General features: G+C 53.2%; 1 protein-coding gene across 1 annotated transcript; it reads right to left on the bottom strand.

Moving 5' to 3' along the window:
- Window positions 1-462: 462 nt before the first annotated feature.
- Window positions 463-14290, bottom strand: LOC308496704 (uncharacterized protein). Its single transcript, XM_081046306.1, has 7 exons — window positions 13702-14290; window positions 13487-13610; window positions 12820-12935; window positions 11839-11957; window positions 8806-8917; window positions 2693-2830; window positions 463-932 (listed from the first exon to the last, which is right to left on the bottom strand). Exons 1-7 carry the CDS (start codon window positions 13945-13947, stop codon window positions 654-656), a joined length of 1134 nt encoding a protein of 377 aa, XP_080902432.1. The 5' UTR covers window positions 13948-14290; the 3' UTR covers window positions 463-653.
- Between the last annotated feature and the right edge of the window lie 10629 nt (window positions 14291-24919).

Here is a 24919-nt window from a genome sequence, read left to right on the forward strand (position 1 = left end):
CAAACAGCAGAGACAAGACTCCATGAGGAGTCAGAGGGAGAGAAGGGGGAAGGGGTCAGGAAGAGCTTCCTGGAGCTGGTGACCTCCAGAGTAGGTCTCAGAGGCTTTCGACTGGAGTGACAGTTGTGGGGGAAGCGTAGGTTGTCCTGGGGAAGTGGAGAGTCTCCTCTGGTGTTGGGGGCCCTCAGTGGTCCCAACGGCACCACCTGTCTCTGTCCTCCGGGTCACTGGAGCAGGAAGGCAACATGGCCCACCTGGGCTCCCCGTGAGGACCCAGCAGTGGTGGGTGATGGGGTGTGGAAGCTCTGTCCTCGGCTGCACCTCAGATCCCATAGCTCCGACCCCAGCTCCTCTCACTCTTGACGCCAGTGCCCCAATGAAGCTTTGGGGACATATAGCCCGAGCACAATGACCACTGGCCAGCACCACTGAGGAACAGACTCAGTGATGGGAACCCATGATGACGTTTTCAACCCGTGTGACTTTATTTTCACAGACAGAAGTCAGCACAAACTGAGGTCCAGGCTTTGGAAGAAGGCCGGGTGTTACCGGAGAGGTGCGTGTCACAAACCGGAGCACACACACGAGGACTGGCGGCCCCTCAGACGCCCACTGCTTCCTACCAGGGGCCCGTGGAGTCAGCTCGTCATTCCTCACGGACAAGGCACTGGTCCAGATGGCCACTGCAGCACCCTGTATGACTCAGCGTCTCCCCAGGCACAGGTGCTGCCATCTGCCACCTGCAGGAGCAGGGACAGCTCCCACTCCAGGTCTTCGATCCTCTGAGCCAGGTGGGCCCTCCTCACCTCCAGCATCACAGCCTGGTCGCTCTTCAGGGCCCAGGATCCCGGATGCCCTCTGCCTGGGCCACCTGTCTCCTCTGGGTTAGGTCTGTCTTCCTGCCACACACAAGGGAAGACGCTGGGAACCACCTGAAAAGAACACAGATGGAAAGAGGAGAGGCGACCCCTGAGAGTCCAGAGCACACTCTGCCCTGGAGCCAGCAGGTGACCCTGGCATGACTGTTGTCACTCTGACAGTCTCTAGGCAACAACACCCATCCGAACATTCGGGAAGGTGCCAACAAGTCACCTCCAGGGACTTACCTCACGATTCACTAATAAAGCCCTAGTGTTTGAGTTTATACTGCCACATTAATGCACAATAACTGATTACATCATTGCGCAATTGTCATGTCTAATAATTTGGAGCAATTACTGAATAATTAAATCTTGCCACAGTTTATAGCCCCTCAGCGCATCCTGTGTTTTCCTTCCTTAACAGCAGGGATATTTACATAAGGTCTCGTTAGGCATGATGTTTTCCAAATCATTGTCATTTGAGTTCCTCGATATATCCACGATGGATCGGGCCCTGCACCTGGTCCCCCCCAGCCCCGCAGTGGCCCTGTCCTCACAGTGGTCTGACAGCGGGAGGAACAGAGCCCACAGCTCCATGACCCCTTTGGAAGGGCGTCTGGTGTAGCCCGAGGAGTGAATGCTGCACGTGTTGAGACCAGAACTCAAGGGGAGCTGACACCTGCATTTGGGTTTCACGGGGAGGACTGGCCTCGGGGGTCTAGAGACCCAAGGGTTTGAGGTTCAGGGAACTTTGGGCCTCAGGAGACACAGTCCCTGTGTCTGCTCTGGGAAGGGCACCTGTGGCTGTGTGACTCAGCGTCTCCTCAGGCACACAAGATAAATTTTCCTGCAGGCGTTTGTGGGCGTGGGTGCTTTTCTTGCCCTTTTTGCCTTAAGAGAGAGAGATCAGTTTGACCAAGAAGAACCGACTCTCCAGACCTCCCAACATCAAGACTCAGACACACACAATGCTCTTGTGAACTCTGAATTCAGGAGCAGCACAGCTGTCCCCAAGCTGGCCCCTCCTCAGCCCCCACTCCCAGCATCACTGTGGCAGGCGTCCTTCCTGCTTGTGATGAGGGGACTCCTTGGCAACACAGGGCATCCCGGCACAGACACGGCTCTGGGAAGCCTGGTGACAGGTGATGCCTGCCCACATCCTGCTACCACCCACAGCATCACCCAACTCAGCAGGGTGGAGACAAGGGTAGATGAGGGGACGCTGGGCTCAGGAACAAATGTCGGTGGGGTGGGGGTACGGGGCAACAAAACGCAAGCCAACAGAAATAGTACTTTAATGCAGTATTTAAAAAAATCAAACTGGCAAGGTAAGGCACATTTGCTGGCTGCCTGCTTTAGCAAATAAAGTTTTATTGAGCTCAGTGCAGACAACACAGAATGATCACTTCTGTCTCTTATCTTTGTCCCCTCCAACCTTCCCTATGTCGACACTGCCAGAAACCAGAGTGAGAATGGGGAGCAATCCAGATGGGAGATGCACCCCACGGACAAGACCTTGTTCTAGAATCAGGCTGCGTGTGTGTGGAGCAGCTAGTTCTACTGTCCGCTTTCCATGCCCCTCCCCAACATTCCCAGGCCCTCAGTGTGCGACCCCGGCAAGCCCAAGGACAGCTGCGCTCTCCGTCTCTACACCCATTTGCCAAACCAGACGGGCAAAACCGGACTTCAGCTTTGGGCTTTCTGGTCAGAACTGATTGTTCTGCTCCAAACCCCTTTCTATGGAAGGGGCTGGGACCCCGTGGGCGCTACACTGTGAGACCCAGCTGCGTGTGAACAGCTCAGGAGCTGAGAGGGTGGTCTGCCGGGCTTACCTGGACTGTACCACCCTTGCTTGGGGGCAGTTGGTCTGACTTGTCCTCTTCTCTCTGGAGCTCTAGGGCATGAGCAGTGAGCTGGAGGAAATCCTCGTTCAGCACATCCAAAGTGTCTTCCACCTGCCATATCTTTCTCTGGAAACAAGGGACATGAGGCTGTCATTATTTTCTCTTTGATTCTAGTTTCATTAAAAATCCACGGAAGTTCTGCTCCATGACAAGCAGTGGGGTCGGCGCTAGAGAAGAGCTGAACTCGGTTCTGCTCAAAAAGAGCTCAGAGCCGAGAGACAAGTAAACACAGGGCTGCAATCCTGCACAGTGAAGGCTGTTGTGGAGGCTGCGGGAGCAACCAGCAGGACACCCAGGCAGGTGTGGTCAGGGAGAACTTTCTGGAAGAGAGGATGTCTCAGCTGAATGTTAACAGATGAATAGTAATTAGCTGGGTGGACAGTGTTAGAAGGGCATGCTAGGCAATGGGAATAGCAGGTGTGAGAACACAGACATATGAGAGAGCATAGGGAATATTCACCCAGCTGTCAGACCTTCCATCCGTCCATCCATCCATCCATCCATCCATCCATCCATCCATCCACCCACTCACCTGTCAGCCGATGGTCAATTCTGGGACTCATTAGTGAACTTCCATGGGATTTCCAGTTTACAAAGAACAGCCGACATGGAACAAGGAAGTATGAGTGGCAAGTATTGCCTGTGGGGAAGGTCAGGTTGCTGTGGGAAGCAGTCAGAGCTCATCTTGGTGGTAGCATGGAGTTTGTTAGGAAACGAGGAAGGAGCTGATGCTGGAGAAATGGAGGTGGTGTAGAAAGTGGGGGGAGCAGGCCACAAAGGACCTTCTGTGCTCGTCTTGTCTATTATGGCCAAGACATTCTTATCAAGAGAACCCTCAATTTGTCAGAGGTGTTAGTGTGCCCAGCTGAAAAACTGCTCTTCTTAGATTCTTTTATAGCTATAGATGAATTAGTGAGTAAGTTTTGGCCAATGAGATGTAAAAGAAAGTTATTGAAGGGAAGGCTTCTGGAAACTTCGCTGGAAAGAGCTGATGTGGTTGGCCTGTGCCCTTTTACCTTCCCACCTTTCCAGCAGCTGTCTTGTGACCACAAGTGAGCATGAAGATGAAAGTCATGTGCTGAGGATCACGAAGCAGAAGATGGAAGGATCCTGGAATTGGTAGGACATTGCGGTTGCTGATGGGTTTACTTTCGAATGTGTTAAATTTAAGTTATCATCCCATGAGCTCATATAATGACTGACAAAGTGGTGAACTCAGCTGACATGGAAAGCCCACCTCTTGTTCTACACATGAATCCCCGGGTAAAACACAAACACAAATGCAGAGTCAGGTTTGAACGGTACTCTCCTGACGCCAGAGGGGAAGAAGGAGTTGAGGGCATGGGGCACGCAGGTCATCCTCCTTGAGGCTGAGGCCTTAAGTCCCAACCTCAGGCAGGTGTTGAGGCCACAGGGCCATCTGTGGCAGGGAACTGGTCCAGAGCTGCTTGAGTCAAGTCTGGACCCAGGAAATGGCTGTCCCTTCTCTTCACTGGAATAAAAAACCTGCATCTGGCCTCAGCATGTGGCTTCTTGCTCAGGGCTGAGGTTGGAACAGAACTGATGGGAGAAACTGGAACCCTGAGGCTGTGCCTGAGCACACTGCCAGAGGCCAGAACTGTCTACCCAGGTGAGAGACAGGGAACCCACACACCCCGTTGTGCACAGTGACAACCACAATTGCGCCACAGGCTCAATTGCCCCACAGCAATGACCCATAGATGAAAACACAAAACATGAAAGGAAACCCAACATCTTGAGGGCCAATAGATATGATGAAAGTATGCCCAAGAGGCCACAGATAGTGGGTGAGATCTGAGCAGGACTGCTAGATAAGCATGTTTAAAGTGTGAAGAAGACAAAAGAAGGATGAGAATCCATTAGGCAAGACCAGGGACATTATGGACAAAAAGAGAAAACTAGAAATAAAAAAGAAAATGTCAAGGACTATGATGGATTGATAGAATACAGGCAGACCTAGCTGTAGTGAGCTTGTAGGAACTTGTGAGGAAATCACCCGGGACAGAGCACAGAGAGCCAAACAGGGAAAGTAAAGGAGAAGTGAAACTTTAAGTATTGCCTAGCAGTATCCATTAACAGGTGGTGCTTTTTTGCACATATATTTTTACAAGCACTTATAGTGTGTGTGCATTTTGCCATCTCACTGGCCCTGAACACCCTCCTGAACTGTCAGTTCCTGGAGCAGGGGCCTGGGTTTGTCACGTCTGTGAACGCCCTGCTCCCTTACACGCAGCTCCTCCTGTAAACATGGGTGGGGAATGATAGGGAGCTTAGGGAGGGATCTCCTTCCTCCGCTCCATTTGTGTCTCTTGAGAGAGAGAGTGAGGAAATAAAATGGAGTCATGGTAGTCAAGCTGTTGACTTACTAAAATAAAGTAGGTTGAGGTATGAGGAAATGCTTCTGTTCTTGTTCTAACTAACCTGGGAATGTAACTTTTTGAACTTTCCACGCCTGGGTCAATGTCTGGGCATACATCAGATCTCCAGATAATACTCTGATTACCTCCTGAAGGACTGACTTATCCAGGCCACTGCACCTGACCAGACCTCCTGGCACCCACCTTCTAGGTCACCTGGCACCCATCATGATGACTGCCTAACAGCTGATTGAACACTGTCCTGGACGAATCCTAGGGCTAAGAATGCAGGATTGATAACTCTGAAAAATGCACTTTTTTAAATGAGAACTCTTAACTTTTCTTTCTTCTTTGGGACACTTCTGGGTTTTTGCCTAGCTGTATTCTAGGTTTGCAAACCCTGAGATCCTTGAATAAATCCTTATCTTTTGTTTTTAGCAAAGCCTCCAGACTCTATTTGAGTTCATTCAACACGCTGAATGAGGTCAGGCAGCAGGATATGGAAGAAAAGCACACATTTTTGATGTGGATAACCAGGATTCAAAACTCTCTTGGGCAAAGTCATCTCCTTTTTCTGAGGCTCAGCTCCTACATCTGAAGAGTGGAAGGAAATGAAAGTCTGTCTCGAGGGGCTGTCGTGAAAGTTACATGGAGTATTCTCTGGAACACTGACTAGCTCAGGACCTGACTTGTAGGAGGCTCTCAAGAAATAACACCTTTTCTTTCTGCCTCACTTGGGTGCTGATGTGGTTCCCTGTGTATTTGGCAGAAAGAAAACTAACCATGGCTTGGTACATGGGAATTGTAGGGGTTCAGAACAAGTCACTCCAAGCTGTGCCACTCTGACATGCAGATAATTTCAAGCTGAAAACAATCAAGGCCCTGAAGACTCAGGAAGAACCTTTGACCTCCCCCTGACTGCCTAAAAGAAGTTAGACAGAGGACCTGCTCCAGGAAGGAGCCATCATCACAGATACTACAGTTGAACAGAATTAGTGTGTGATGAACAGGGAGGAGCCTAGCAAGGCCCCTTTGATCAAAGTTCTTCTCTGTGTCCCATTGTTAAAGCTGGCCCAGCAAACATTTATTTACCAAACATTAGCTCTTTTCATCTCCTTGTGCATTGCCTTACTTCCCTTTGATATTCTAGACCCCTCCTTCTCCCTCTTTAGTCCAGAATAACATATAATTCCTCATTTTGCCTCCTTGTCTTTGGAATTTTCATGCTTATGTGAATTCCCTGTGCACAGATATTGAAACTTGATTTTCTCCTGTTAATCTGCCTTATGTCATTTTAATGATTTGACTAAGAGGGGAAGGAGAGGATGTCCTCTTCCCCACAGAATGATGGGTAGAATAGTTTCTATGTATTTTGGACACCCAATGGCTTCTCATGCATGTCATGTGGTTCCATTGTGTCAGGAACTGTCACAGTATCTACTATTTCTCCTTCATGAAAAGGGAAAGAGAAAAAAATGTTTTTTCCGTAGAAAGAGTTTCCCAGTCTGTCCCCACCCTGGGATGTAGGAGGGAGTGGTGCCAGGGAAATTTGTAGGATTTGCTACACTTTCAGTATCAGTGCCATTGGTTTTAAGTGAGCGGACAAAAACCCAGATTTCTGAGGCTGCCCTATTGACCAGAAAGTGTTTCATAGATTTTATTCCCATTTCTATTCCCCTTTAAATCTGATCTGCCCTACTATCTTCTGATTAAAAAGACAATGAAAAACAAAAATATGTCATAGAGGAAACAAAGAAAATCTCCCAATTTTTGTTTTTCTAATTGTAAAAGGTAAACCCTTGTTCATTATAGAATATTAGTAAATACAAGAAAGTAACTACAAGAAAGCAAATACATTAAACGTATGAACAAGTGTGTTAATATTGTTATGGCCACTGAGGTAGAGGCCCCAAGGGCCCGAGTGCCCCCTCTGTGCCTGTGCAGGGGCCACCCACTGTGGAGGGTGGTTTGTCTTACCCCTTGACACTGGGCTCAATGATCTGACTTGCTTTGGCCATTGGGACAGGCAGATGTCATCTTGTGCCAGTCCTGAGCCTGGGCCTCAAGAAACCTTTTGTGATCCCACCATTGTCACAAGGACAAGTCCAGGCTGGCCCACTGGCCCTGAGAGGGGGAGGAGAGATGCAGGGTGCAGTTGCCTCTGATACAGTGCCCCAGGCAAGCCCAGACCAGAATTGGGGCCCAGCCAAACCACAGCGCCCAGAACTGTGGGAGAGATCTGGGCCAGACCCGCTGAGCCCCTGCAGCAGGAGCAATGTCTCATTGCTGTCTGTGCTCTTTTCCTTGCGGCAAAGCTGACTGATAGACCCAGTCACCATTTTGACACTGCAGGCCTTCCCGTTTCAGTTTCTCTCTTCCTTCCACCATGTTGCTCTTGCTCCCTTCTCTATAAGAAATGACAAGTACTCGCAGGTGAAATCCTGCAGTATATGCAATTCTCCACCCCCATTTTTTACTTTAATGACATTAAAAATTTCTATAGCGTCATTTTTAGTAAAGGCATTGACATTTTATGATAGGGCTCTACCGACTGTAATTTGGGTAACCCTCGTATTATTGAAAATTTAGGTCACCTCCATTTATTTTTATATCATAAAAAATTGCCATGAACTTATTTTTTCATGTTTGTTTGTATTTAAAAATAATTTCCGGGGCAGCCGGATGGCTCAGTTGGTTAGAGCCGCTCTGAACAACAAGGTTGCCAGTTCGATTCCCACATGGGATGGTGGGCTGTGCCTCCTGCAACTAAAGATTGAAAATGGTGACTGGACTTGGAGCTGAGCTGAGTCCTCCACAGCTAGACTGAAGGACAATGACTTGGAGCTGATGGGCCCTGGAGAAACACACTGCTCCCCAATATTCCCCCAATAATAATAATAATAATAATAATAATAATAATTTCCCTTAGAGAGATTCTTAGAATTGGAGATACTGAGGCAAATGGAGTGAGTATTTTAGAGGCTTTTGATGCAACTTGCCAGGTGGTTTTCCAGAAGAGTTTTAACGTTTTACTCTCAACTAGCTGGACATGGGAGTGTGGCTCTCTTTAATCGTCACAATCACTTAGTACTTAAATATTTTAAGTAGATAAAAAAACACCTAGAGTAATTAACATTTCTCTGCTTCTTTGAACATTTTTCGTACAATTTTACTCGTTTGTATTTCCTTTCTCTTAGGGCCACTTACACATTTTTTTTCTAATAGAGCAAAAGTGTCTGCTAGTGTTAAATTTCTGACCTAGAGATTCCTGTTTTGTGTTATTACATAATCATATCTGGTGTTGCTCTCCTTTGGAGTTTTTTTCTGTTGTTTTTCAGATTCTTTTAAACCTTCACAAGCTCTGACCTGTCCTCTGTAATATGACAGAGAACCGGGGAGGGCTTGTTGGTTGACTGAACGCGTTTCCTGACCAGTGTTCTCCAATACTGACTTCTTTCTCCACAAAATATCCCTCCCAGTAATTTTTCCTCCAACCCTGTATTTGACATCTGTGTTCCTGAATCTCATTTGGTGTGTAGGTGACAAGCAGGGTTGAGGAGCGGGACAGCTGGACAGCACAGCACCCACAGAGGTGGTGAAGAGAGCTGGTGGCCTAGCACGCCCTCTGTGAGGAGGGCCTTGGCCTCGGTGGTCCCTTCCTACCTGCAGCTCAGGAAAGCCTCCATGCATGTGACCATGTCCCAAGCCTGGGCTCCCGGCTCCTCCTTTGGTGTCACACTGGGGGTGTCGTCCGGGTCTCAGGTCCTGCTGGGGCCTGGGAATGAGAGGTACCCTTTTGGGCCTCTGCTGCCCAATAGCACATTCTAACCCCCAAACCAGAATATAAAAGACAGTGGCCATTTTTAACTACTCCCCGAGGTGCCTGAGATTAGAGAATGAAAGATTAAGGAGATGGAGAAACTGACAAACCCTCGGATTCCTTGAAGCTGGACTAACCACCTATACAGCCTTCCCTGCCACCCTGAAATATGGTACATGGAGTATTTTGAGCAGAAGGCAGTGAGAAGCACACACAAGGACAGCTCTCTGCCCTCTCCCTATTTGCCTAAAAGCAGGATGCACCTTTCAAGGCGCTCCTTGCCCCACATAAGGAAGAACAGAAGTTAATCACCTGAGGTGACTCTAGATCCTTATGAGCCCAGAGACACCACCAGAGGAATTTACATAAAAACCCTGCTAAAACTAGTTGTTGGGGCAGCCGGTTGGCTCAGTGCTTGGAGCGAGGTGCTTATAACACCAAGGTCGCCAGTTCGATTCCCACTTGGGAGTGAGAAACAATAGCTTGAGCTTGGAGCTGAGCCGCCGGTGGGCAGCTGGGTTGGCTCTGTGGTTAGAGTGCAGTTCCCTTAACACCAAGGTTGCTGGTTTGATTCCCACATGGGCCAGTGAGCTGCGCCCTCCACAACTAGATTGAAAACAACAACTTGACATGGAGCTGATGGATACTGGAAAAACATACTGTTCCCCAATATTCCCCCCACCAAAAAAAAACCAATTAAAAAAACAGGGTGGCCGGATGGCTCAGTAGGTTAGAGCATGAGCTCTGAACAACAGGGTTGCTGGTTCAATTCCCACATGGGATGGTGGGCTGTGCCCTCCACAACTAGATTGAAGGACAAGAAGGACAAGACTTGGAGCTGATGGGCCCTGGAGAAACACACTGTCCCCCAATATTCCCCACTGTCCCCCAATATTCCCCAACATAAAATTTAAAAATGAAACAAAAAGGGTGTTCCTTTAAAACAAACAAACGAAACAACTAGTGTCATGGACCATTGTTTCCCTATATTCACCTTCTCATGTGCAGTGCCCTCCCCTTGCCCCCTGCCTTCTAACCACTCCCTGAGAACATCATCGCAGAGCTCCAGGTTCTCCAGGTTCTGTTTGTTTTTCTCTTGTGCATAGTTTTTGTCTGTCTAATTTACAGGGCCTTGCCCCAGGTGGGTAGAGGAAAGGCTTTTTTTCCTTCCCTATATCAGGCTGGCTGTGCCCGTCAGGGCCTGTTTTCACGGTGCCGTTTCTGTGGTCCAGTACCTGCTCTCTACCCTCCGGGCCTGGGAAGGGAGAGATGGGGGCCCAGGGAACTGAACTAACCTGTGTCCTTATGTGGACCTGCCATGCCTTTATACGTGGTCCTTTATTACACCTGCCTCAGATTTCCATCTAGAATGTGCCAGCTGCGTCCTGGTGGGATACTGGTTAATATACTTTTTAAGACTCCCCGTGGGCAAATCAATTCTAGACCTCAGTTTCTATGCCTTGAAATGAGAGGGCTGGACTGTCTCCGGGAGCCTTGGGGCCTCAGCTCCCGAGCCCTGCCTCAGCTTTCCCACCTCCATGTCGCTGTCAACGCTGTTCCCCTCTAGGAACACCCTTTCCAACACCTCTGCTGGTCACCCCACTACCCACCCTTACCGTAAAGTCTATCTGAAGGGATACCGCGTTACCAAATCTTCCCTGGTCCTTATAGCCTTCTTTAAACCTCCAGAGCTTTGTATTATGGTCATTTGTTCTTTCTGACTCCGTCAGCCCTGCGTCAAAGATGGCGCTACTCATCCTGAGGTTGCAGCTCCTGACACCGGCTGGAAGGTGTCTGTGCCAGGTTTACAGTGTTCAGGGCATAGTCTAGTCTAGACCGAGCTTTCTGGGTTCCCAACCTGCCCTTCCCCGTGTCACCCTTCTTCCCAGAGTCCCTGATCCTCCAGGCCCCAGGGCTTTAGCAAGAGAGGCTGGATTCCTCTCCCTTTGCCTCAGGGCACTTGAATTATTTGGGTACTCTCTCTAGGCCACTTAAGCAAGAAAACCAATAGGAGGGATGTTTCTGGGAGGCAGGACTGCGTGAGATCTGGCTGTGTGGCCCCCAGTATGCTCTGTAATTTCCAGGTCCTGTGGGTAACATGCCAGTGTCTTTCTGAAGTTCCCTGACAGTTCTTGCTGAGGGCATCTAGGAATCACATAAGAACCACAAGGGTTGGTCCAGCCACAACACTGGTCATTGATAGGCTGAGGTCAGCACAAAACACATGGGTGGAAATCAAGTCAACAAAGCAAACATGTCCACCTCAGCCTCAGGTTGACTTGGAAGAGCACAGCGACCCCGTGGCTACACCTCCAGAAGAGGAGGGGGAGTCAGGAGGAGGTGGGTGGGAATCTGAAGTCTGGGGTCAGCCAGAGTGGCTGTGGCCTTGTGCCCACTGTGGGAATAACCCAATAAATGACATGAGTTCTGATGAGTTACTCAAAACAGTGAACCTTTTGGCAAACCAGAGTGGCCACGAGGATGGAGGTTACTGTGGGCAGGGTGCCCTGGACCAAGTAGCTGGATCTCAGTGGAGGAAGGCTTTAAAGCAGGTGCTGGATGGAGCCAGCCCGGTGGCTCAAGTGATTGGAGCTCTGTGCTCCTAATGCCGAGGTTGGCGGTTCGATTCCCACATGGGGGGAGCACAAGGCTCATAATACCAGCATGGGCCAGGGAACTGTGTCCTACACAACTAGACTGAGAAACAACAGCTTGAACCGGAGTGGGGCAGGGAGGCAGAAGAAAGGGGAGCAAAAATCAGGTGCTGGTGATGAAAATAAGACTTTCAGTGCCAGGCCGCACCCTAAGAACACAGCAGCTGTGTGCAAGCCTAGGCGTGACACCTGTCCCCACCTTGCATCTGAGGGTGTCCCCACCTTGCACTTTGGTGCTCCCCATTTGAGGGCGGGTCTCGGGGCTTCAGGAGCATGTCACTCTCCAGTTGAGGGTCTTGTTGACAGATGGAGAGAGGCTGTTCACCAACCTGACCAGAGGCCTTGGAAGAACAGACATTCCTGTGACTTTCCTCCAGTCTGGCTGGGCCCAGGAAAGAATAGCGGGGTGGGGGGGGTGGGGGGGAGTGGGGGTGGAAAGGCAGTGTTGTCAGCCAGCCTGGGCTCATGCACTGATCTGAGCTGGGAGTCCATGTCTCATGTGGCCTCGCCCCTGACTGCCTGGTGTCCTTGGGGCCTCCGAGCACTTGCCCAGCAGCAGTTAAGACCCGATGTGGGTTGTGGCCTCTCTTTTAGTGCCTCCAGGCCCCTTGGGGACACGTGCCATGGCCATGCATTCTGCCGTATTGTACTGGGGGGGTGCCAGGAGGGGCTGCTGAACAGAGGTCCTCTGAGTCTGCCTTACTCCTGACATACTGCTCTCAGGGCTGGGTCTGTGCCTGGTGCCTCTGAGCTTGGTGTGAGGGGCCAGGTCATAGGTGCCCTGGGGAGGCTGTCTGAGATAAGCTCTTGGAGGAGAGCAAGAGTTGAAGCTGGCGTTAACCTCTGGGCACGGCAGTGCACCTGGGTTTGTGACCAGAGTACAGTCACCTGCAGAGTGTGAGGCCCTGCTGTGTGTGTGTGTGTGTGTGTGTGAGTGTATGAATGTGTGGTGTAGTGTGTGAGTATGTGTGTGAGTGTGTGGTATATGTGCATATGTATGTGTGAGTGTGTGTGTGAGTGTGTGGCATAGTGTGAATGTGTGTGTGCATATGTATGTGTGGTATGTGTGTCTGTGTGTGTGGGTGTGTGGTGTAGAGTGAATGTGTGTGTGCCTAACGAGTCTCCATGGGTCAGGCCGATGGTGGAGCTGCTCTGCACAGGCAGGTGGGCTCCCTCTCTGGTGGGGGAACGGCAGGCTTTCACCTTCCTGCTGGGCCCGGCTGGTGGCTGGTGTGCATGAGAAAGTGCAGATGCCAGAGCTGCGATCACTCCGTCAAGCTCGGGCGGAAAGCTCAGGGGAGAGACGTTGTGGGTGCAGCCTGGGGAGGAGAACACAGAGGACACCCTTAGACACATTCATCTCACCCGACCACAGACCACAGACACCTGGCCTGACACCCCTTCGCTCTTCCCCACTTCTGAAGCCCGTGTGGTTGTATGTGCGCCTCTCGCCCATCTCAGAACCCACTTCCAAGTCTCTCTTTCCTTTAGGCAGTCATTGCACTGTGGACTTTTGCTTCCTGTTACAGACTCTTTACTGATGGAACTTCTGTAAGGAGCCTGTTAGAAAAACAAAACTAAAAGTAACAACTAGGGAGACTGTCAAGAGCCTTAGGGTCCTGGTACTGTCACATCCCACACAAGACTGGCAGGAGATCTGGGGAGGCCTCCTCTGCCACATTTACTCGAGTCCCTCCTCCCCTGGCAAAGCATGTCCCTGCCTGGGCCCACGTCCATCTGTGATCAGGGCAGAGGCTTCTGGTTACCGCAGGTGAACAGGAGACACACAGCTGGGCACGCGACAGACTTAGAGTTAATATTACGGCTTTCAAACCGCCCACATGGCCCCTCCCCTGCACCTGCCTCTCACCTGGAGGACGCTGTCTGGGAGAAGCTGCCGTGGGGCTGCCCCACCAGTCCTCACGCTGCCCGGTTCCTGTCCTGGCCACGGCTTTGGCCCCCGTCTCAGTAGAGCTGAGGCCCTGCAGAAGGTCCTGGAAGAGGCAGGACTCAGTCACCAATGTCCTTCTTGGGGAAGGACTGTCCCCTGGGGCAATGGGGATGACAGTGGCATGGCTGCCTCACCTGGAGTCCCTGGAGCTGCTGGCTGGCACCCCTGTAAAAGGCCAGCGCGTCACTCCTGTGCTTGCTGAGCTGGGCTGCCACATGTAGGCTCTGGTCCTCGAGCTTGTCGTAGAGTGTGCGGATGCTGAAGTCCTCCAGGGTATTGGCTGGGAGCAGCTCCCCTACGGGGGTGCCTTGCAGTGAGACTGTGGGATGGGCAGGAGCTGGAAGCAGGGCCCAGCAGCTTCCCTTGTCCTTCCCTGCCATGGGGATTGGCAGGCAGGGCACAAGGGCAGAGCGGAGGCCTGCCTGCAGGAGGTGGCACGCTCAGGGGAGGGTGAGCGCTGGAGAAGAACGGTGGGGTCAGGCTTGGTGGGTGCAGGTGAAGAGAGACATCTTCAGGGGCAGGAGGCAGCAGCGTCTGCAGAGCCTCCTTTGGGTGGGTGTGACTGACAGGGGCCCTGCAGCCTCTTGTCTGTCCTGTCCTGGTGGCACACCGCTTCGCTGAGCGGAGTCTCCCTGCCCTGAGGAGGCTGGGTCGACCTCTGCCTGTTCCTTCCACCTGCGTTCATCTTGCTGTCCCCACTTTTGTTCCCGTACTGTCTTGTCCCCCACTGTGCTCATAGACAGCAGGCGCTCACTAAATGCTTGTTGAGCTGAGGCACCTCCTCTAGCCTTCAGGCTGGCATGTGGCCCAGAGTGGTACCAGGAGACAGGTAACTTCACATCAGGGCGACCCTATCGAGGCTGCTGGCCCAACAGGGCTGCTGTCACCTCCTGTGGGAACATCCCCGGCAGAGTGTCTCCTTCTCCCTCAGACTCATTCTGCTCTACTAGAAAAGCCTGTGAGGGCGGGAGGCCCTTCCCCTGGGGAGCTGAGTCTTGAGGAGAAAGGAAGGAAGGTGGTGAGGCATGCTGGCCTGGGCTCCGCGGGGCAACCCCTGCAGGAGGCTGAGTGAGAGTCCACTGCCACCTCTATACACCGCCCTTTCCTGGGCCAGGGGGTGCATGTGGGAAGAAGGGGGAACCTGGTTCATGCTGGCAAAGTGATGGGGCCCATTCCAGGCAACACGCCGGGTCCGTGAACAGCCAGCTCTGCCTTCCTGTCCTTTGTCTGTGGCCAGGGTGGGGTCTGTCCCCTGAGCTCCCAGCCAGTCAGGTAGGAAGGGGGTGCGAGGGCAGCTTTTTAGAAGAAGGACTGGGAGCTCCCACTTCACCAAGGTCCTCCCCTCCACCTGCACTGTCACATGACCAGAGTGAAGCATGCTCCACCTTCCCCTAGACGACCAGTCTTCTAAAGGAAAGCATCTGTCCCAGCACCCAGAGAAGGTCTGCCTGGCCCAGCTCATGCTCCCGGCAGTGGGCCCCCAACCCTGCCCCGGACCTGGATGGAGGCTGCATGTGGGGCTTTAAGTGCTAGCTTCGGTCCCTGATTCTCTGTAGCCCCTCCCTGTGTCTTCATTGCACAGGCTCAGCGTCCACCCCACTCACTTAGTGGGAAGGGGCTACTTGTCCTGACCTCAGTCAGTCCTCTCTGCCCCCCAGAAAGGCTCTGTCCTCCCTGCACAGAGCCTTCACCAGGAAAGCGATGATGCCACCAAACCCCACGACACAGCAGAGTCAGGGACCACACAGACGCCAGCCCTGGACAGGGTGTGTGTGTGTGTGTGTGTGTGTGTGTGTGTGTGTGTGTGTGAGAGAGAGTGTGTACGTGAGTGTGAGTGCATGTGTGAGTGTGTGTGTGAGTATGTGTGTACGTGAGTGTGAGTGCATGTGTGAGTGTGTGTGTGAGTATGTGTGTGCGTGTGTGTGTGTGCAAGCCCGTGTTCAGGTTCACACAGCTGGGAGATGCCAGTGCTGGTTTGACCCCACGACCATGCTCGTGACCATCACTGCCTCCTCCAGGCCCCTGTATTCAGCTGCCTTCCTGGGTCCTACATCTCTGCAGTTAAGAACTATTACTTGGCACACAGTATAAACTTGATAAATATTAATTGTCCTTCTTTTTAAAAACAAACAAACAAAAAACAATAGAGGCCACCGCTAAGCTGTGTGAACCCAGGCCAGTGAGAACCAGGGGGCCCTTTCTCTCTCCTTCCGTTACCCAAAGTGACACAGTCCAGCTTTTCCTCCCAAGCAAGCGAGGGTCTTGCCTTCAAGGGGCTGGCTCTTCACGTCCCTCTTACACATCGCCTGCTCACAGTGGGTGCTGAGGGCCAGGTGTGGGTGAGGAGGTGTGGACCCCCAGGTTCTCCTGAGTCCCTAAGCAATACTCAGATCTCCAGGTGTGTAGAGGAACTGACAGGGCACCCGAGTGATCCTGTAAAGGGACCCTGTGGACACTCCTTGACTTCTTGCCCTGTGGTGAGTGAGGGCCAGCTAGCCAGGACTTTACTGGGTCCCCAAGCATAGCAGAGATCAGAGAGCTCTTGCTCCAAACGCACAGGCACCTTTTCTTCAGCCCTGACGACCTGGGGACCCTGGGCAAGCCACTCACATTTCCTGAGCTGCAGTCTCTGTGTATCATGTGGGGGCAGTGCACACCTGGAAACACCCCGTCCAGGTGTTGTTATGAGAACCGCATGGACAACATGAGTGTCCCACAGACTGTCAGTGCTATAGAAACATGGGATGTCTCCCAGAGCATGTACCTGGGAGAGGAGGGGTAAAGGGTAGGGAGACAGAGAAGGGACATGCCACACATTAGGGTAGTACCTGCACCCTGGGCAATGGCTCCTTCTTCAGAGCCCCGAGGACCCCGGCCTCCGTGGAGCAGATGGCTGGAAGGAAGCACCAGCCTCAGGGTCTAGGCGGTAGGGCTCGCCTGGCCCCAAGAACCAGCAACGAATCGGTCAACTCAGGAAGGCGCCCTTTCCTGAGTCCATAGGGCCGCGCTGGCTCATGGCTGGGGCAGAGCTAGGAGAAGCATGAAGGGGTAGGGGAACTCACCTGTCCCTGAGGGGCGCATACTCAGTGGGCACGTGAGGCTCCCCAAGGCCCCTCCACTGAGGCCTCCAAGCCTTCACGGGGCAGGCCTGGGCCAGTGAGGGTCTCAGCACCAGGCCTAGGCCCGTCAGCACTGCCGTTGCCAAGCCAACAGCCAACAGCACCCCTGCATGGTGGGGCCACATGGTCAGCACTCAGAATCTCCCTAGGCTCCCAGGGTCCCAGAGAGCACCATTTTGCACTTGCCTCAGTGTCCCTGGTCTCTCAGCCTCACAGCCTCCTGTAAAACAACCCTCATTCCTGCACTGGGGCTTTATGACATCAGGGGTCCAATGGAGGGGTCTCCTCTACCCCGCACCCCTCATGTGTGGGACTCTCCAGGACACTGCTGCTTAGCCCTCCTCCAGCATGTCCCAGTGCCAGGCCCGCTCCATGTGGTTTGCTGGCCACCTGGTGCCAGGTGTGCTCAGCCACTGCAGGGCTGCCTTTGGTTGGTGCACCCGGCAGGGGCCATGATTGTACCCCGGTCTGGGGCTCAACCTGGAGAGCTCAGTGCAGACTGCTGACTCATGAAGGAGAAGGAAAGAAGATGGGGAAACCCACGGAGGAGGTCGGATAGCCACCTAAGCATCTGAGCCACCCTGTGAGTACATTCAGGGCGCCCAGCACCAGGGAGGGACCCCATTCCCTGGGGCAAGTCCCAGTGCTGAAGGGCATGGTGGTGGGGAGCTGGAGACTGCTGACAATGAAGCTGCAGGTGAAGGGCAAGCTTGTCCTTGTGCACATCTCCCATCTCTGGGGCCTGGACCAGAGTCAGACAGGGCTAGATACTCAGCTGGGGGTCTTGCTCTTCTCATGTGCCCCTTCCTTATGCCTGCTTCTCTGTCCAGGGTCCGTACCTGTGATTGCCGTCCAGTCGGGGCCCAGGTTTGGCAGCCTGCGCCTGAGGACACCATGCCTGGCGAGCTGATATGGGGAGGAGGGCTGTACGGGGGCCAGGCCAGGACCGCAGGCCTCTTCCTTCTCCTTCACCAGCACCACGGCCATGCTCTCGGGCAGCCCGTTGTCTTGAAACACGTACGTGCCCGGATCAAGGAACTGGTGGGCAAACCTGAGAGGCAAAGGCCAGAATGCTGGGAGAGGTGGCTGCTCACACCAGGCCCAGTCTGGGTGGCCTCTCCCCACATATAGAGGTACTGTGGTCCCGGGAAGCTGCCTGTGACCACCCCCCTCCCCACCTGTGCAGGCAGGAGGCCATGCCTGCCTGGGGTCTCCTGTGACCTCCATCGCCCATTTCAGAAGAGGCTATGACCTATGCTGGAGAATCTGGGACCCTCCAAGCTCCCGGGCAGCCCCACTTTGGTCACCTGGTGAAGTTGAGCTGAGTTTCCTGCACCAGGTAGCTGAGTCTCCTGAAGGGCCCTGAATCCCAGTGGGGGTTGCTGTTGAACAGGTGCTGCTTCTGGTACACCGGGTAGTGACTGGCTGTGCGATCTGGGGAAGGAGCTGGGATTGGGCTGATCCCAGAGGCTCCCCAGCCCCAGCCCTGGGCAGCATGCATGCAGGGAGCTCCGCTTCTTTTCCTCAGTGTCTATGAAATGTTTCCAATAAAGTGAGGTTCTATCCTCCCATATATGCGTATATAATGGGACATTGGTAACCTTGGTGCCAGGGCAAGACCTGTGTTCCCTCAGCCTACACAGTGAGCATACGCTCTGGGCAGGCCACAGGCCCCGATGCCCTTGTGGGTGCCCTGACACCCTCAGAGGCAGCACCTGTTCAACTCTGTACCCCTGGCACGCAGCACAGTGCAGGCAGGCAGCAGGCACACCATACCTGCTGTGCGTGGCTGAGCGTGAGCAGCCAAGGGGCTGGGCGGGGCGGCTGGCAGAAACACCGGCCTGGCCATTCCCTGTGCACAACTAGGACTTTCCTCTGAACAAGTGTCAGCTCCTCCTCCCAGGCCACCCCCCCCAGCTCCCCAATAAATTGGGGCTCTGATCTCACCTCTCCCATCGTGTGGAGAACGGGGATGCACTAGGTCACTTCGCAGGTGTAAGTACCAAGGCTTAAGGAGGGGCAGGTTGCCCCAGGACCCCCGGGTTGATGGGGGAGCTGTGCCTGGAGCCCAGGGCACAGATGTCCCATTTGGAATTAATTGTCCGGAATCCATTTCCCCCTTTGACCCTCATGGTCTGGCACTGCTTCATGGGGAGGGACTCAGGTAGTTACGTGACACATGAGACCAGACATCTCGTGGTCTTCTACCTGGGCCAAGCAGCCTTTCTGCTCAAATTGGGTTAAAAGCACGGGCTGTGTGACGCACCCCATAGCCCATCCCAAAGCCAGGATGGCAGCTGAAATTCCCTAACCAGACGCTGAAATCCTCAGCCTTGCCTGGAGGACACCTCCATTTTTGTGCCTTTCTTGTGTTGTTTTGTATGGGGCATTCTCTGGATGCATTTGTTGTCGTTATAAAATAATTAACAAAACAGCCTGCGTTTGTATTTATTTTCTATTCCATACTTCTCTGCCCCATAGCTGTTCTCCAAAAAAAAAAAGAAAAGAAAATACCACACACACCAAAAGAGAAAGCCAGCCTGGGTTCTCTCATGCCTTTGGAGTGGCAGGCCAGTCTCAGCCAGCCAGCCCAGCGCCTGGCCCTGGTATCTGGGTGGGAGCGGGTGGGTGAGGTGCCCATCCACCCACAGCTGCGCCCTGGGGGAGTGCCAGCCAGAGAATGGGAGGGAGTCAGGCCCACTGAGGGCTGGGACCGTGGCTCAGGGCTTGCAGGTGGACTGTGCCTGGCAGGGGCGAGGTCCGCTGCTGTCAGTGTAGGCCATTTTGTGAGGAGGACACAGGTTTGTTCTGTGAGGTTCCAGGGCTGGGAGTCACAGAGAGGGACACAGTCCTTATAACTCAAAGTGTCCCTGAGGGAGGGGCCTGCCAGGAGGCTGAGGGATCTGGCCCTGGAAGGGCTTCAGGCCCTGGCAGTACGGCAGCCTGGCACCGAGCAGACTTGCAGGGGGAGTAGAGCCAGGTCAGAGGTCACCTTGGTGAGTTCCCCCTTCCTCCCTCCTGAGGCACACAGGTTTGACTCGCCCCTTGGGCTGCAAAGAGGACAGCCAGGCAGGGGAGGGATGAGAGCCAGGGCAGGAGGGAGGGTCTGAGGGGCAGAACTCACTGTGGGGAAGAATCTGAAGCTGGAACAGGATCACGTCCCCCTCTACCAGGCAGATCACCGGGTTTGGAATCTGGGTGTGGATGCTGGGACCATTGGACTCTGGGTCGGCAGTCCAATGCCACCTTTGCAGCTGGGGGCTGGACACAGGTGGTCCTGGGGAATTGGGGGAAGGAAAGCTGAAGCACCTGGACCTACCTGGGAGTATACGTGCCCCCTGTTGTCCCCAGCCTGTCTCACTTTCCGCTTAGGGGCAGTGCCAGCCCTTCTTCCACCCTTGCCTTGTGGGCCATCTGTGACTCCTGCCAGACTCTCACGTCCACAGCACAAAGCTCCACATCCCACACCCTTCCTGGAAGAGTGCAGCCATGCCCCTCACCCGTTCCCCCTCACCTGTCCCACCCTCTCTGGGCAAAACGGGGCTGCAGTCTGCTGCGGGGGTCTCTGCTTACCCAGGAGGAAGGAGCCAAGCATGTCTTCTCTGGAGATGACGAAGCCGAAGATGCCACGTGGGCCACACTGGACCAGATGGACCCTGGCACTCCCTTGGAAGAACTGGTCTGGGCCCAGAGTGCTCGCCACTTCCTGAGGGCATGCAGCAGGGTGGAGGGGACAGTGACGCTTCAGAGATGGACAGACAGAAACCCAGAGAGCCCTCAGCATGGCCCTGGTCAGCCTCCCTCTGGACATGACTCCTTCCTCACTGAAACCTTTCCAGGTGGCCTCCTGTGCCCTGGGTCCCTTCTCATCTTCAGAAAACATGACTGAGTCAGCTCAGGCCCCTCTCCGGGGTCATCATTTGCCCCTCTTTTCTCCCCACCTGCAAACATCCTGCTTATGGAACAACTTAGAAACATCCCTATCACCCAAATCTGCTGTCCAGGCCCCACCCTTCAGTGGCAAGCAGACACAGCCACCCAGAACCTTCTGGCAGACACACATTCAGGGTGAGCTGACCTACGTCCGGGACCAGGACCAGCCCCTCCCACTTTAAGAAAGCTTCGAGGCTCTGAAGACAGCCATTCTGGTGGCCAGAGATGGCCCTGCCCTATAACTAGAGTTTCAGGCTGGGATGAGAGGCTCACCATGTCTGTGACTGTGGCGAGTGGTTTCACATCCCTGGGCCTCAGTCACACTTCTATAAAGTGAAGATGATGCTTTCTCTCTAAGATCCCTTGTGGCATCAAACTTGATGGTTGACACTGACATAAGAAATGCCACTTCCTGACTCCTTCCTACACTTCCCTCTGGCCCACGGAATGGAAATCCATGCAGATGACAGCAGACTAGGCTGGAAGACCCGATATCACATGGACCTTCCCTTCTGATGCCTGGTTTTAGACTTGGTGCCTGGGTTTTCTACAGCCGCAGGTGCCCTGGTGGCCCCATCGCCCCCCACTGCCATCCCCAGCAGGCAGAGGCTGTTACCCAACTGGGCTCACCTGCTGGGTGCTGTCCCCAGCCTCGCCCTTCAGGCTGAGGATCAGCTTTCTGCTGGGGCCCCAGGCCAGGGTGAGCTGGGGGGCCCTGGCCAGACACTGGGCATCACAGAGCTCTTCAGCTGAGACGTATTCCCAGCACCGGCAGCTGCAGGAGAAGAGATGGGGAGGGCTGCCTACTCCCTGACACCCCACAGCCAGTGCAGGCCCCTGTGAGGGCCGAGTTGTCTAACCTTCCTAAGTAGCCACTGCACTTGTAACGGAGGACCACAGATGAAAGGGTCCCCACAGATGAAAGGGTCCCATTACCGTGCCCTTTCGCCCTGCTTCTGTGCCAGCGGACACCTCCCAGAATGGGAGCCATGCCTGAGACAGAGAGCCCTGGCTGGGAGGCCCAGCGTTTCTGCTCTGGGTGTCCTGCTGAGGGGAGAAGGAGGACAGAGAGCTTTTCAACCTGGAGCAGTCCCATTTTTTCAGCAGGCCTCCCTGCACAGCAGTCCCCCTCCCCTGCCCCTCGGTGACGTCGTACAGGCCACAGGTCAGCTGGAGCACTAGAACTCAGGACAAGCTCGTGGTCCCTTGGGTTTGGCATCTAGTCAGAGCCGGCTCCTGGCAGCTGGTTCGGTGGCCCGGGCGTGGCCCTTATCCTCCCTCATAGCCGCCCCTCCTCAGTCCTGATGCTGGTCCCTGGCTGGTATGGCTTTGCTCCCCTCTCAGTGATGCTGCCATGGGCAGTTTCTGGAAAGAGCTTGCACTTAGCTCCGTCTCCCATTAGGGCGGGGTCCTGTCAACGCCCTCTGGATGGTCCCTCTGGGGATGGTCAGGACCTGTCTGGAAATGGTGGTTTCATTCTATTCTTAGTGGCCTTTTGTCACTCACATGCCCAGTTCAGCGCTGAGCTCCCCGCCCACTGGGTGACAGAAGGAGGAGCAGTTGTGCTGCAGCGGCGACACACACTTGAGGGTGGCAGCCAGGCGAACATCTCCAGCTGAGCAGCGCTCAGCGACCTACGGGAAGAGAGTCAGGGTGGGGACTCTCAGCACCAGAGAACATTCCAGAGACACAGGCAGGGAGTCTGGGGAAGCAGGCTCCTCTGAGAGGTCATCTAGTCCATGTGCTAAGACTGGGGTTAGGCTTGTGGGTAGAGGGGCCCCATACAAAAACTAGAAGTCTGCTGCCTTTGGGAGATTAGGAGGTCCAGTTCTGGGGAGACTGGACCCAGGTCCACACCCAACAGCTAAGATGACTTCCTAGGAAGTGAGGAAGGGTCGGCCAGAGTGAAGGCAGGGGCTAGTCAGGGAAGGCTTCCTGGCGGAGGTGATGATGAGACTGGTTTTGAAGTAGGAATGCGAGGGCAGGACGCTGTAGAGGTCAGAAAGACTGGAGTGTGTCAGGGCTTTCTGTACCACCTGGCTGGCTGGCTGAGGTGGACCCTCCAAAGACATCACTACATTTAAAAAAGAAATCAGATTCAGGGCCTGCAGAGCTGGCTGTGAGGGGTGGGCCTCGGACGTTGCTGCCACTGGGCTGTGTGCCTGGGGCACGCTATGCTCCAGCTCCTTGTTTTACAATGCTCCATGGACATCTGCCCCTCAGTGCTCACCCTATAGTCCTCAGAGTGGCCCTGCTAGCTGTCAGCTATCGCAAAATGCTCTTTGCAAAATGCTCCTCGATTCAAACAAGAGACTTGCGCGCAGTGGAGGGTGGCGGGGGGGGGGGGGTGGATGACTGAATCGGTTCAGAAACCTGCACAATGTGGGAGCAGTGGCTCTATGATCAGCAAAGACACATGTCTTGTCAGGATATGGCCTCTCAGAGGTCTTCTCCTTTGCACAGGAGCTAATCCCCCCGCACAAAGAGCTGAATATTGACCAAACAGCTCGTGGAAAGCACCCGGCACCCAGAGGCCTCCACACACGCTGCCCATCCTCACACCCCTCAGGCCTTCCATCCCGGCTGCAGGGCGCTGGGTACCTGGGGCTGACAGTCCTCATCACTGTTGCTCTCGTCACTCTCTAGGCCCCTCCTGTCGTAGGACTCGTGTCCTGCCTGGCAGATGCAGGACCCATCTGACTTCTGGAAGACCCTGTTCAGGCCTCGACATGTGCAGTGGGAGGCACCTGGGGACACAGAAGTCCTGTCACCCATCACAGGCCTGACAGTGAGCCAGAGACTGCAGTCAACTCTCCATCCGTGTCCACAGGGAGATTGCGATCCCGACACCAACATTTAGCAAAGCGCTGGCCTTAGTGTTTTTGCGACTGTGTGTGTGTATGGGGGCGGGAGGAAGGATGGTGAATGAGATTTTCTAAATCAGTGTTTTTTAATTCTGACTTTATATTAGATTCATCAGGAAACTTTTAAAAAACATTAATGTCCAGGTTCCCTTTCAGACCAATTAAGTAAAAATTGTAAGTAAGGCAGGGCTGCTAGCTTTTAAAAAGTCCCTTGAGTGTTTTAAGGTGTGGTCTGGGTTGAGAACTACTGATTTCGGTGAAAACACTCGATGTCCTGTGGAAAGTGTGGCTCCTGTCCACAATGTATAACGCCACGTGGGCCAGTCCTGGGGGACGGGCACAGGCCTCTCTCTGTAGAGAAGGGAGTTAATACTGAAGTGACACAGAATATTCCCCTACCAGTCAGGTTATACGTGGTCAAGTCCCCTCTAATATCTTAAATTAGAATATTCTTTGGCATGTCTGCGCGAAAGAACATCCTGCAAAGACCAAGGCCTCTCAGGAAACTTGAAGGAGGAATTGGATTGGAGGGGAAGAGCCAGGAGGACAGGGATTCTCAGCAGAGAAGAAGGTGATGGGTGGGGAAGTTCAAGTTCTGTTTGGGAGCAGACGAGTCCAGGTGAATGTTCTGGAAGAGGCAGCTGGGGGAGAAGTGAAATTGGGACCTTGTAGTGGACTAGAATTCACTGCAATTCTGGCCTGTTTGCCCCTATTGGGATTGATGCCTGCTCATGGAAAATAAAAAAAATACACATGTAAAGTGTAGCCCGTTAGTTCACTGCAGGTAACCACTCAGATCTGGTGCATTGTGACCAATAGACCCGAAGCAGAATTAGTTGAATGAATTGATTGAAAGTTGACAATTAAAAAGAGAGATAATTATTTTCACTATAGAGAAGGGAATTACTCAATACTGAAGTGACACAGAATGTTCTCCTACAAGTCAGGTTTTAGGTGGTCAAGTCCTCTCTTCCATGTTTCCCCGAAAATGAGATCGGGTCTTATATTAAGTTTTGCTCTAAAAGACACATTAGGGCTTATGTTCAGGGGATGTCATCCTGAAAAATCATGCTAGGGCTTATTTTCCAGGAAACACGGTAATATCCTAAATTCTAGAATGTTCTTTGGCGGGTCTGCACTAGCTCCCTGCCAAGACCCTGGGCACGACCCTGATCTAAGAGTCTTTCACATCTTCTCATTGTCCAGAGCACTGGGCTTCACACTTGGTTTGGTGGAGTCCTGTGGTTCCATAAATGTGCTTTGGGGACTTCCTGGGCAAAGTAGTTACTAAGTAGGAGTAGTTATAAGACTTCCCCTTCAGTTTAACCTGAGCCATGTTGCTTTTACATGTTTTATATTAATTTCCTAAGTAAGACTTCTTTTGAATAAGTTTTCTGTTGCTCAAAAATACTTTGAACAAAAGTTTGAACTCTTGG

This window comes from Rhinolophus hipposideros (genome assembly GCF_964194185.1).
Source record: "Rhinolophus hipposideros genome assembly, chromosome: 4".
Classification (NCBI taxonomy): Eukaryota; Metazoa; Chordata; class Mammalia; order Chiroptera; family Rhinolophidae; genus Rhinolophus; species Rhinolophus hipposideros.

Excerpts from the sequence above, each read along its gene's own strand:
- LOC308496704 (XM_081046306.1), bottom strand. The coding sequence starts at position 13,947 with ATGGCAGGGAAGGACAAGGGAAGCTGCTGGGCCCTGCTTCCAGCTCCT. Across the intron at positions 13,611-13,701 it reads AGCAGCTCCAGGGACTCCAG|GACCTTCTGCAGGGCCTCAG; the intron begins GTGAGGCAGCCA and ends TGCCTCTTCCAG. Across the intron at positions 11,958-12,819 it reads CAGCCGGGCCCAGCAGGAAG|GCCTCTGGTCAGGTTGGTGA; the intron begins GTGAAAGCCTGC and ends TGTTCTTCCAAG.